The sequence below is a fragment of the Hipposideros armiger genome, unplaced genomic scaffold (genome assembly GCF_001890085.2).
Source record: "Hipposideros armiger isolate ML-2016 unplaced genomic scaffold, ASM189008v1 scaffold_1170, whole genome shotgun sequence".
Taxonomy (NCBI): domain Eukaryota; kingdom Metazoa; phylum Chordata; class Mammalia; order Chiroptera; family Hipposideridae; genus Hipposideros; species Hipposideros armiger.
The window spans coordinates 141,599-156,024 of NW_017732520.1; the positions used below are offsets into that span (position 1 = coordinate 141,599).

The 14,426-nt window shown below is 34.4% G+C and overlaps 1 protein-coding gene across 4 annotated transcripts in view; it reads left to right on the forward strand.

Annotated features, from left to right (window-relative positions):
- Positions 1–14,426, forward strand: part of LRRK2 (leucine rich repeat kinase 2) — a 127,214-nt gene that overhangs the window by 23,485 nt on the left and 89,303 nt on the right. For all 4 annotated transcript variants that reach the window (XM_019632761.1, XM_019632760.1, XM_019632759.1 and 1 more), the window contains exons 11-14: positions 704–810; positions 4,336–4,465; positions 4,720–4,844; positions 9,394–9,506. In XM_019632761.1, coding sequence (XP_019488306.1) covers positions 704–810; positions 4,336–4,465; positions 4,720–4,844; positions 9,394–9,506 — 475 coding nt within the window. The remainder of the gene's footprint in view (positions 1–703; positions 811–4,335; positions 4,466–4,719; positions 4,845–9,393; positions 9,507–14,426) is intronic.

Below are 14,426 nucleotides of genomic sequence, written 5' to 3' on the forward strand. Positions count from 1 at the left end.
CCTCCACAACTAGACTGAAGAACAAAACGACAGCAACTTGTCTGTTCCCCTTCCCCCAATTCCCCAGCACTGTTCCCATCCCCGCAATTCCCCAATAAAAATCTTTAAAAAAAAAGAGGTCAGGTTAACTTAAGGTAGATTGATGTTGTAATTATAAATTTCAGTTCATAGCACACTGATTCCTTAATAGACATAGGAATCTTTAAAATAAATACATTATTAAAAGATATATTTATGCTCTACATTTTAAAAAACTCACGCTGCTTCTTTATAATTTTTTATTTTTACTTTCTTCTATGATCTTCTTTTTCTTACAGTATATTTTTACTCTTATCACTTCTTTATAGATTTGTTGTCGTTTTCCCCCTACTGCTTATCGACTTTGAAGAAACAGAGAAATGCTAATTTATTAGTATTTAATGGATTTGAATCCAACTTCTTGAAACTTTTTTTAAATTAAATTTATCAGGCTGACATTGATTAGTAAAATTACATAGGTTTCAAGTGTAACATTCTATATCATATATTGCATTGTGTTCCAACTTTTAAATATAAAATTGTTGAAATATAATTCACTCTTGTAAGTGGAGGTATAAGATGTGGTTTATATGCTTTTATTTGTTAATAGCGAAATTAGATAATGATAAGTGAATATTTGAGCTAACTATTAAAATGATTACTATTAATGTTGAATTTGTGAAAGGTTCCCAGCTCATAAGGAAGTGATGCTTTCCATGCTGATGCATTCTTCATCAAAAAAAGTCTTCCAGGCATCTGCCAATGCATTATCGACTCTGTTAGAACAAAATGGTAGGTGACGCACCATATTTCATATTTTTTAACAAAAGTGGAAACACATTTTGCAATGTTTAAATTATAAAAACAACACATTATAAAAATTTATATATATATGATATATATGTGTTGATATATATATGTATAAAATGATAAAAAAGAAAATAAACATTTTTTATGTTTTTTTTCTGGACTTCTATGTATGTATGTACTCACATGACATGTACAATGCATTTTCTATTTTTTTTTGCAGAAATTGGATCATATTATACTCTTATAAACAAATTTTACATGTTTGTGCTGATAAATGTAATTTCTCACATTGTCATTTTTGGGGGTGTGTAGTTTTCCAATGTATGCCTATTTTCTATTTTATGAACCAATTTCTAGTTGACGGAATTCCAGTGGGATTTTTTTTTTTTGGTAAGTACAATAAACACCAAATGGTCACTTTCCTCCATTTTTCTTTATACATTGTTCCTATTTTTTTTTTTTTTTTTTTTTGGAAAACTGTATGTTTGCAGTGGGTAGAGAAATACTCACCATTTTAAAGTCTGATAAAATTGTCCATTATAATTTTTTTTTTGAAAACAGTCCTTTATAAGCCTTATAGCTCTGTGTTATTAAGGAGAGAAAAATGTCTGTTATACCTTTGGAAGGACTCCTGAGGTTTAAAATTGAGAATCAGGCTATTCAGATTCCAGCCCTCATGAACAGGAAATACTGCCAGGAAGTCTTGGGAGAAAACTCATTATAAGGGCATTGGGAGTTAGAAGCTTTTGCAAGATACTTTTGGAGTGAGAAAAAGAGAGAAAAATACTGAAAGCCTGAATAGAGACCAGTGTTAACACTAGCTTTTAGTACAGAGCCTGGGTGAACTGAAAGGAATCAAGAAACCACCTCATGCCTGTTTCTTTATGCTGTTACTTAAGTCACATCCAGAGGATTTCTCACTCCACTTCTCAGATGGTACTTTAATAAGAAAAAAATTGGATAGTCAGGAGCCATGACAGACAGACCTGGGTTGCCCTCGGGGATAATGAATCAGGGAAGGAGTGGTAAGAAAAGGAATTGCTCATCTTGAATCTCCCATCCTCTACTGTGCAGAGGCTGCATAGCGACCTCACTTCTGAAAAGGAGGACCAGACTTATTTGCTTTTGTGTAGGGTACTTCAGAGAGGAGACCTGCCTTTACCACGTACAAACAACATTGTGTTGGTGTTGTAATTTTTAATTACCTGGAAATCATCTTTGATATACCGACAAAACAGCCATGATTTTGTGAGATTTGGACTGCTGCTTATTACAGTGTCTGAGGATTAGTTACATTTGGAGTTAACCCTGATTTCTTTGTTCATAATCAGGTCTCTTCTCTTCCTGGTTCCTTACCATTTTGTTCTTGGCTACCTGACAGGTAAACTGTCCTCAGATACATTCATAATGTACTTGGAGTTCTGCCTTAGGGCAGTATTAAGAAATTGAGCAGCTTGTTCAACAACCCCTGTGGACAACTTCTTGTTGAAAGACACTTGAGAACATTGGGTATGCAGGGCTGGATATGGTTTTTCTAAAAAAATGACTGGATCGACAGCCAGAAGAGTTGGGTTCTGCCATGGTGGTCCTAAGACAAAGGCTCAAACATCTTCTGTGACACTTTTTTTCACTTAATAATTAAGTTAATATTTATTTAGCTCCTGCTATGTACTACACAGTGCCTTAGATACTTGGGCTACATCAGTTAAACAGAAATCCCAGGCTCATTGAGCTTAAACTCTAGTGGGGAAGATAGATAATAAGACAAAATAAAAATATATGGTATGTCAGGTAGCTAAGAAAAAAACATGAAGCAAATATTTGGAGGATATTATGTTAAGGGTCAGAAGAGATGAAATTGTGACTTAGGCAGCCATAAAAAAATGTGACTATTGTGATAAAGGCCTGAAGGAAGTTGCATATTGTTATTGGATTTTTAAGGAGATAATTTACCATTAAAATAGAGTGGATGAGATCAAGCGTATTATGTAGATAGCTGGTAAATGAGATAAAGCATGTAAAATGTTCTGTAAACTCTGAAGTGACTCGTGATGTAAGTTTTACTCCTAGGCTTGGTTGGTGTTTGATGAAATTTCTGTTCTCAACTTTCTAGTCTCAAATTGGGTTAATGTCTAGGATAGTGGTTCTTAAAGTGTGGTCTCCAGATCAGCAACATTGCCTAGGAACTTGTTAAAAATGTTAGTTCTAGGGCCCTATACTGACCTACTGAATCATAAATTTTGGAGTTGGGACCTAGCCAGTCTGTGTTTTGACAACCTTCCATGTGATTCTGAGTCACTCTTAAAGTGTGAGAACTGCTGGTCTAGAATAACTTCTATCTTTTAAAGTATCTCCTTGGTTAGAATTTAGCCACTTTAGGAGGGGTTATGAAAACTTCTGGCATAACCAAGCAAAATAACCAACTTCTGAATATATTTTAACGTGTAATATTCTAGCTGTCTTTAAAAGGTATGGGTTTTTCAGATTTGGGCAGTGGTTTAGAATGTGTATATCACTTCCACTTGTTTCTGAGTTTTGTCCTATCTTTTCTTCCTGTCCCAATTTGAGATTGCTAACTCGTTTTTCAAAAACAGTACTTAAGTTAAAACTTTGTATGTTTCATTTTTCTACTGCTTTCAAAATGTTGAATTATGTTGGAATTGATATTTTCAGAGGTTTCAAAGATGGAAACTTTAAGACATTGGATTTGCATTTACTGAAGAAAGTTTATTACGAAGAGGAAAATTATTCTGTAATCATCATTTCTGGGATACAGTTACTTTTCCGCATATAATGTAAAATCAGTCATAAAGCATATCTTCGTGTTTCTTAAGCTTTGGCATTACTTTGTGAAAATATGTACTCATAATTATTTATACTCTGTATCGGTGCTTTCCATCCCTTTGCACATGATGGCATACATAGAAATGATAATGTTTGTACAGCCCACGGGGGTAAATGGAGAAGGTAGCTTAGCTGAAGGCAACCCAGCCTGGTTCTAGCCCCTGGCCTCACCCCACATCCCCTGTATCCCTAATGCTGAGAGAATGGTCACTATCTCCACACACCTGGAACTTATTCCCAGATCACTGGTGTCTAGTATACCTAGCGAGTGTTAGCTCTATAGAAGTACAGTTATTTTGTGACATTGTTATAAATATTAGAATGAAATATAACTTTCATTATTATTTTGGAACATTTTTATGCAAAACCACTCCTTGCACATGGACTGGGATATAGTGATTACATTGGTACCAGTCTACTACTCTGTGAATAAAACTTTAAAAATTAAAGCCTGAACAAATGGTTAATAAATGCAAAAAAATTGGAAATGGTATATATTATAAAGAAATAAACATTAATGATCCTAAGCTGTCAATGAAATACAAATTATGTATGTACTTGTATATACTTTTCTATGAATTTGGACTGTCTTAATAGTATCTTATTGCCAAATTATGAAAATGTGGTTTAATTTCTACAAATAACATTAAAAAACACTTCTAGTTTATTTTAGAAAAATCCTATTGTCGAAAGGAATATACCTGAATGTGTTGGAGTTAATGCAGAGGCATATACATTCTCCTGAAGTGGCTGAAAGCGGCTGTAAAATGCTAAATCATCTTTTTGACGGAAGGTAATATAGATTCATAAACTTATGTAGAATACTCACATATAATATTAGACCAGGTGGAATATCAACTTCTTGAAATCAAAGTTTAATGAAAGAACAATTAAAATTATATATGATCATATCACAAATTCAAATTTTATACAGCCTTTTCTGATAAAATATATTGCTTCTGTTTTCCTGCATTTATTTCAAAATTGTGCTTGTACGATAAAATCAGGTTATATTTTTAATAAGCATTTCAATATTGATGTCTCCAGTAACACCTCCCTGGATACAATGGCAGCAGTGGCCCCCAAAATAATAACAGTTATGAAGAGCCATGAGACATCATTATCGGTGCAGCTGGAGGCACTTCGAGCTATTTTACATTTTATAGTTCCAGGTAAGTTACATAACTGATTGTAGGAAGAGATAACAATTTAAATAGATATTTAACGTTTCATGAAATATTAACCTTCTAGGCAAAAATTTAGGGACCAGTTTCTGCCTGATAAATGCAAATCTTTCCACTAATCCAAAAATAAAGGAAAGTGATGATGTAGAATGGTCAGATTAATTTATACAAAATGTTAATAAGACATCAATAATTTATTTACCCAAGAAATAATTATGGTGTAAAGTGTGGCATTTTACTTCCAAGGAGACTGTCAATCTCTAATAATTCTTTTCTATTTCTGTTGGCATCACTGAGTCCAAATTATTTTTTGTTCTGTTCTATCTGGACTATAATAACAGCTAACTAAATTTCATACCTCTTTTCTTGGTTCTTTTTCGTCCTTTTTATTCTGTTGTTGACTTATTTTTTTTCAAAAATAACCCTGTGGCTTTTACTCATTAACCTTAATAGCTTTCATCCTCCTCCTCCTTTACCTCCTGCTTACATATGGTGTGACCTTATTTGTCCTTCAAAGCCCATTTAAAACACCTGCTCCTCCATTCATTCACCACATATTAAGTGCCTCTTATGTTCTAAACATTGTGATGGCTGTGAAAGTATGAAGATAAATGGGAAAAAAAAAAGCATGAGTGTACTATTTTAGGACTTCAGAGGTAGACAGATATGTAAATAATTAACAGACAGTACGAAAGCAGCTATTACAGATATTTGTATAAAAGGCTATGATAGTATTGATGGAGGCATAAATCATTTATCCAAAGGAGTAGGTCAGAGATTGTCACGTTGAGGTTGAAGGGTGAGCAAGGCTGACCTGATAGAAACGTCAGGAAGGACATTTCAAGCAGAACGAGAAAGTGCACATGGCCTGTCTGGGGTGAGTGAAGCGTGCAGTACAGGAGAGCAGGGCCTGGAGCCTGAAAGTGAAAGACTTTGAGTGCAACGCTGAACAATTTGTGCTTTTTTTAATGGAAGTCAATTCAAACTTATTAAAAGTGTTTAAAAATTGTACTGTTGTGACCAAATCTGCAATTTAAAACAGTAGTACTGTGTGGCGTAGAAGATGAGTGGCAGGGGGAGTGCCTAGTCATGGGGCTATTGGGCTGGAGGTCATGATAGTCAGGTGAGACATGGTGGGGGCTGGGCAGTGGCGGAGAGGATGGATCTCAGAGAAGCATAGGAGATATATTTGACATGACTTTCTGTCTACTAATATCAGGGATGCTACTGCTTTTGGTTCTGTAAAATTTCTAATTCTTTTGAGTCCCTTGGTTTTTTTTAATGAAATCCTCCTAAAGCTACCATTATCTGTTGTCACATAGGTATTTTATGTTTCTGAGTATAAGATTATTCTTAGTAATACAGTATTAATATTTTCTAGGAGAGGGCTTTATTTAGTCATTTTTTAAAAAAATCCTCTGGTACCTTGATCAAAAATAGCTATTATGTGTTTTGGATTGAGTCATAGTGTCCCATTCATAGTTGTCCATCAACTTTTGGGATATAATTTAACAGAGATAATTTTGCTCAAAAATATTATTGTGAGGTTTTTCTCTTTGAATTTTGCTTGTGGGTTGTAAAAATCAAAACAAAACAAACCCTTTTGATTATTCTTCAAAGTGTCAGTCTTATGTTTTTGAAGATGGGTTTGATTTTAAATTTAACCAAAAGGTATTTAGAACCAAATCTACTAGTTGATAAAATCACACTCTTTTAGTTCAGAAACAAGTTTTGAATATAATTTTTCTTTTCTCTTATTGTTCTTAGAATGACCCTGAAGTAACATTGATAGTCAATTATTAAGATGTATTAAATGGTGTATTTAAATAATAAATATTTTTTACAATGATATTTAGATATATTAAATGGTGCCCTTGAAAATAATTTTATAACTTTATGATTATGCTTTAGGTGTAAATAGACATATTTTATATGTATATCAACATATAAATACATTATTAGGTGAAGACTTAACTATCTACTTTAACCTATCAGATTATATTCACACCACACCACACCATACAATACTGTACCATGCTATAACTTACCATACCATTCTATGTATCACTTAGCAACTGTGGTATCAGTACCCCAGTCATTTTGAGGTTGAATGAAGTTCTGATTTGAACATGTTGAGGTGCTTTTATGACTCTTAAGTTTCTTCCAATCTAGTACTGTTCACTTCCACCGTTTTTTAGACCAATAAGTTGAAATGATTGAGCCAGTTGCTGTAATAAAATAATAATAAAGGCCCAGTTATTTTAATAAAATATCAGTTAGCCTTTGCTGTGTTGACTAAAAGTGTCAGTTTTAGAGGGACTTAGGCAAATAGGAAAGTGTACAGAGGGAAGAGATTGGGAGTATAAAACCACATTCATAAGAACAATAACAGGGTCTGAAATTATTTAATCTGAAGAAGAGATGACTCAAGAGGATACAAAAACTGTTTTAAAATCCACTCATTTATAGTTAATAACAATAATACCTAACAATATGGAGGACTTAAAATGTGTCAGGTATTTGAAGTGCTATATGTATATTAACTTTTTAAATTTTTGCAGCACCCATAAGGTAGGTACTACTTTTTGTTGTCATTGCTATTTTACAGATGATGAAACTGAGTCATAATGTAGAGATTTTAAGGTCACAGCTTATATAATGGAACCAGATTTTCAACCTATGTAACCTGACTCCAGAGTAGGCACTTTGAAATACACGTTTGTGCAACTGTTATATTTAAAGTAGTATGCTTGGAACCTGTGGAGACCTGGAGATGATTAAGTTATGGATTCTGTCCTCAATAAGTTTGCAGTTCATACAATTTAAAGGACTATTATGTGGAAAGGATATTATGTCCATTCTGGATAATAGAACCTCAGGTGATATGACCAGAAATGAAGTTTATAGGAATGTTCATTTGGTCTTACTTTAAGTCTTAATAAGACTCATTACATCTGGCATGAAGTTTTTACCACTCAACAGGCCTGCTTTCAGCAGTCACATCTGCTTGTGATGTAATGGGCAGCCTCAGAAGTTAGTATGGTTTTGGTCACTGAAAATGAGACACAGAGAGTTTAAGTGACTTGTCTAAGGTCATATAGCTGTAGTGAATGTCAGAACCTGTTTGAATACATTTTAAAACTAGGACTGAAAATTCCAGAACTCTGGGAATCTAGCCTGTCTAATTTTTAAAAAAATTTTTTTAAAGATTTTTATTGGGGAATTGGGGAAGGGAACTTTGTGTTTTTCCAGGACCCATCAGCTCCAAGTCAAGTTGTTGTCCTTCAATCTTAGTTGTGGAGGGCGTAAGCTCAGCTCCAAGTCCAGTCNGGGGGGGGGGGGGCGTAGTCCACCATCCCATGGGGGAGTCGAACTAGCAACTTTGTTGCACACTGAGTCATCCAGTCACCCATTGGCAGCTTGTGGTGGCTGCTAGGCTCAAGGAGCTGTGCTCAATCTTAGTTGTGGGGGGTGAAGCCCATCATCTCATACTGGTGTCGAACTAGCAACCTTGCACCTAAGAGCATGTCCTCTCACTAGCTCAGCTGCAGCTCAGCTCAGGCGCAGCTCACTGGCCCATGTGGGAATCGAACCGGTGACCCTGTTGCTCAGAGCTCACTTTCTTAACCAACTTAGCCACTTGGCTGGCCCTAGCCTGTCTTATTCCCCGTGGTATTCCAGCATGTAGCAAAATCTCTGACATGTAGTTGACATTCATATTTTTGTTAAATAAATGAAAAGCTGTATGCACCCAATTTATAGTTTGTGTTAATACAAATTATTCAAGTGAGTGATTATAAATAATTGTTTATTAATAATTATTTCTACAGTCTTAGGTTTTAGAAACATCATTCATTCATAATTTTACATAATATTCTAGTGTATAACCAATTTTTAAAATTTCCAGTGTTTTTTCAATGTTTTTAGGATTGTTCAGCTACACTGTACAATAGCTTAATAAGGAATATATTTCCTTTAAATAGCTTAATACTGTTATGCAGCCTTAGAGGACTTCTAACAAAACACATGCTCTTTCCTATCATAATGTTGAAACACATCTTTTTTCTTTTCACTATGAATCCAGCTGCTCTTTTATGCCTACATTTTGTATCTGACCTTCTTATGTTGTCGTCCAAATAACTTTGAGCTTTTCTCAAGTTGTCCTTTGTTTCATAAATATCTTCTAGCTCCTTGTATGAGTACAGCCTACTCATATAAAAAAGAGATTGTTTGCTGCAGAAAATTCCTCCACCGTAATAACTTCTTGCTACTTTAAATTCAATAAACGCCTACACTCACTGTATTTATTTTATATTCACTGATGAACTATTTTTGTAAGTTCCTTAAAGCTAGGGGTTATTTCTTTAGTAAGGAACCGTATATTAGAAAAATGTACATGTGTATTGTTGGGTTAATTATGGTCATTCCTAACAAATCACAACTTGTTCAGCTTAAATCTTTATGAGGAAAGTATTTATTTATTTATTTATTTATTTATTTATTTATTTATTTACTTGCATTTATTTTTTGCATTTAGGTATGCCAGAAAAATCCAGGGAAGATACCGAATATCAACATAAGCTAACCATGGTTACAAAATTGTGTTTCAGGAATGATATTCACAAACTGGTCCTAGTATCTTTGAACAAGGTATGTATAATATAGGTTTTCTGCCTTCACACTGTTAACAAGAATATGAAGTTGGGGAAATAGGGAGACATTTTTAATTTAAGTTTTCCATCTTCTGTTAACTCCGACAGTAGGAAGTTATGTGGTTAGAGACATAAGGTGACAATAAGGATGTAGGGGGCGAAGAGAGGTGCCATTCCCTTTAAGATAAGTGTACTGTCAACTACAACCATCAGCTAGAACTGGACTAGCAGACATGGGCAGGCCTTTTAATTGCTAGTAACGTAAAGCCACTCGTGTCTGCCCACTCAGAGAGAGAGCCGAGAGCTGGATGTGCAACTCAGCCTCCTGAGCAATGGCAGAAGCTATGGCAGGAGCTACAGCTGCTGTTTTTCTCTGTCCCTCCTCCTGGCTGCTTGTCTTTCTTTTCTGATCCCATTCTGAAAGGTTCTGTCCATGAACATACACAGGGCACACAACATTAAAGCCTTCTTTGATTCCCTTTGCTTGATTTGACTGCTCTCCTCAGAGATAACCTCTGCAGTGGTTCACTGTGCATTGTTTCTTCCCACTTTTACATACCTTCATGTGTACATAGGTATTTACATATCTATGTACATTTATGATAATGTACTATAATTACTGTAATCAATAATCATGCTAAATATGAAAAGAGAAGAGCGAGATTATGTTTAGATTGTGCATTGCAAAAAGTATTGATGGAATTAAGATGATTTGGAAGTTCAACATAATGTAAATTGGTTCTTTATAAATGATATGAGTAAAGAAGTAAAAATGATTAGGGTTAATGGTTTTATAAAAGGAAGAGAGCAGTCTAGGTCATTAATGGAAATGATTCCATGTGGGCTAGTATACTTTGAAAAATGTCATGAATTAATTAGAATAGCCTGCAGAGAGATCTCCTTTAAAAATTGAATTTCAACTGAACTTTAGCCTGTGATATATTTGACTTACCTGTACTCAAACCTTAATATGATAGTTGAGTATAGCCATATAATGGGTTGAGTTTAATTCCAGGCATATTTGATGAAAATAAGTATGTGGAAGGAACTGTGTTAGCAAAAAGAGACAAAAAAATAATAAAAAATTAAAAAAGAACGTTTTGTACCCTTCTGTCATGGATCTCATCATCTAGCTAGGGGAATAACAGCCATGCATAAAACCAGTTTTACAGTAGCACTTACTAGCTATACTAACTTTATGAACACAGAATAGGCAGAGGTTAATTTTATTCATGGTATGTGTTCGTGAGAAGCAAGAGGTAGCAGAAAAGTCTTACAGGTAGCTGTGATTCTGGTTAGCTGACCTTTTCTAAAATTATTGGATATGAGTGTGATGTAGTTGAAGGGGTCAGGAGTCAAGAGACCCAGCTCTGCCAGTAAGTACTATGATGCTGAGAAAATCACTTGGCTTGCAGGTCTTACTTTTTCTTTTGCTAGATAATCCCAGGAGAAGTGGTTGAAAAAACTGCCCACCCCCTTCCCTGCTTTTTCCATGCCAACATCTGCGTAATGACGCGCAGCATCTCACTAAACAGTGACTATCGTTTGGGGACAGGGAGTTAAGGTCACAAGGAAACAGAAGTGACAATGTTGTTTTTTAAAAAACTCCCCTATGTAATTTCCCATGGATTGAGAAAAATGCTCTAAAAGATGAATGTGTTTTTTTAGCTCTAAAAGTCTGTGATTGCGTGTCTTACTCTGAATAAAAGTTACAAAGCATCAGAGATTCTAGGTCCAAATACTGCAGCAACAGTGAAATTAATTATCACTAAAAATAAGTATTCTTGGAGAGCAGAATTCCAAATAAGGTAGAACTTGAAATTCAACATGATTTACAAAGCAAAGACTATGAAACATATTAAAGAGAATCAGGCTGAAGTTAAAATCTGTCTGGATCACTGACATTCTGTTTATACCTGATCCTTTTAGCTTTTTCTCCATGCATGAAAACTTCCAGTCACCTGTTCTTCTAGAAAGATCTATTTGTCCAGTATTGTTTCTGGAGAACAAAGTAGAAACTAGGCCCTTCTGCATTTTGGCTGCATCTGTGCTTTGTATGCTGTGATAATGCTGCTGTCTTTTAGTCAGAGAACTTGTAAAGTCAAACCAATTTTCTGATTAAATGGACACAAATCAAAGAGCTTATGTGCTTCACAAAAACCTTGATGCAAAATTCACCCAGTTGAAATATTGAAGCCACTTATTTCAATTGTAAATAGTAATATGTGGTGAAAGAAAGAGCCCATTTGCAAAAGCAACAATAGTAACAACAAAAAGAGATTACATAGGAGTAAAGTCAAAGAAAGTTTACAGGACAAAAGGAAACTATGAAGCTCAGTTGAGAGGTACAAAAGAGGGGTTGAACATATGAAAATGTATATCATCTTTTTTTGATAAAATGACTAGTTAAAAAAATTAAAATTGATTTATATCTATGAACCCTTAATAAAAATAAAAATAGTATTTTCTGGAACTAGATAAGCTGGTATAAAATTTTGAGAAAATTAATTAACATGCATGAATAATTAGAAGAATTTTTTTTAAAAGAGGATAATTAATATGGCCCAACTCCAACAGGTAACCAAATGTATTATAAAACTTTAGTAATTAAAATGGTGTGACCTTGGCATTGGAGGGCATAGATCAATGCCACACAATGGTAATTTAGGAAATAAACTCAAATGCAAATGTGCAATTTGTATATGATATTCCCCCAAAACTGGGGGACAAATAGCTCAGTAACTTGTGTTAGAATAACTAACTCTCCTTTGTTTTGGGAAAGCAAAGGAAACTGTGTATTACCTTACTTATTCTGCCAAAACTCATTACAGGTGAATGAGATTTAAATAAAGGTAAAAATGAATTTGACATATAAACATATAAAAAGGGCCTCAAGTATAACAATTATTAAAGAAATGTAAATTAAAAAAAGAAAGACCTTGTTGGGGATAAATTTAGTAATATTGATCAAAATTCAAGCAGACATATTTTTTGACCAGTAGTTCCACTCTAAGGACTTATAATGTAGATGTACCTGTACATGTACACAAAGATTTTTTTACACAGAACATTCATTGTGACATTATTTGTAATAAGCAAATGTGGCAACGAACCAAATGCTTGTGTGGCAATCATTAGTGCTGTTTGCCAAATATTTTCAGTTCTCCACCTTCTGGTGATCCTGGGGTAGTGCGTGTATTTATTGGTCCTTTAGTAGTTGGGTTCATATAACTAGTTTCTGCGGAGGCATTGTAAGTGGGGGACGTTTGCCATTTCTGGACCAAACATTTAATTGCTGTTGAGACTTTTTTCAGAACAGTCTCTCAGGCACTATGACTTGTAATGTTTGAGATGGTGGCTGCTGCATCAGCAGAGGTCCCTGAGTTAACTGTGTCGAGCAGAGACCCTTCCTGCCTGTAACACACCTCAAACATGATCGAGAATTGAACTTTTTCTATTTTCAGTCTATGACATTTTGGGATTCTTGCTACAGCTTAATTGAGTTGATCCTAACAATACGATGCCTATCATCAGATACTAATTAAATCAATTATGCTACTTCCAAATTATGTCATTCTGTACAGGGGTTAAAGACAACTAGCTGAGACTCCTAATGTGTTGTTATGGAAAAATTTCCAGTTTTTCATGAGTATGAATGTATATTTCAGATACTCATTTTTTCTCCCTTCACATGTGTTAACACATTGTGCACAATTTTTGATGAAATTAGTATATTTTTACTTCCTTATGTCTTTTCCCTTCCCTCTATCTCTCAATTAGAGCAAATTATACAGTGTTTGCTTTTATAGCTTTAACTGTACAAAATTTTCTAATAGTTGAGTCTGTGGGCCCTGGGATCAGGATATGTGAATTTCAATCTGGCTGTGCCACTTATAGACTGAGATACCCTGGACAAATTACTTAAACTCTCAGTTTCATTATCTATAAAATAAATAATGGGTTTATGAAGACTTTTGTGAGGTAATTAATGTAAAGTACTCAGTATAATGCCTGGCATATGAGTAAATGTTAGTGTTACTTATTTCCTCGCCAGCAAATAAATTATTTTCTCACCAATAAATAAATTAATTCTACATTGACAAGGTTTATAATATTTATATTAGTGCTATAACTATTCTTTCTAAGGTTGTTTTCATCTTTTTCATACAGTCACACGGATTCAATGTTCACTGCAAGTCCTTTTGTTATAGTTTTTCTATTTATCTTTTAGTTGAGTTTCTTTAAAAATGGTTTATTCCCTGAACATTTTAATGTTGTTGTTTGATATTCGGACACTTGAAGAAACAGTTTGGTTTGTTGTATCATATTGAGGTTTTATTTTCTTTCTTTAAAGCAGCAGTTCTCAACTTTCCTAATGCTGCGACCCCTTAATACAGTTCCTCATGTTGTGGTGACCCCCAACCATAAAATTATTTTCGTTGCTACTCTATAGCTGTAACTTTTCTACTGTTATGAATCATAATGTAAATATCTTTCTGATTTCCGATGGTCTTAGGCGACCCCTGTGAAAAGGTCATTCGATCCCCAAAGGGGTCGCGACCCACAGGTTAAGAACCGCTGCTTTAAAGACTTTGTAGGCATTTCCTTGTCTTGTACTGAATGTTTTAGTGGAGAAACCCAGGACTAGCTTGATTTTTTTCTCACTTTTAAATGACTTAATGTTTTTACCTGGCTGCCCAAAGTATTCTTTTTCTTAAGTGCAGTCACTTTATTATGATATAGCTCAAGGTTAGTCCTGGACTATGGTGTCTTCTTTCTAGCTATATATTTAATCTTTTTTTTTTTCTGGAAAGTTTTCCTGAATTGCAATCCACTTAGTTGGCAATAAGAAAAGAGGCTGGTGTGGGCATTTTTCCTTTGAGTTGGCTAGCTGGCTCTAAATAAACCATTTGAGTTA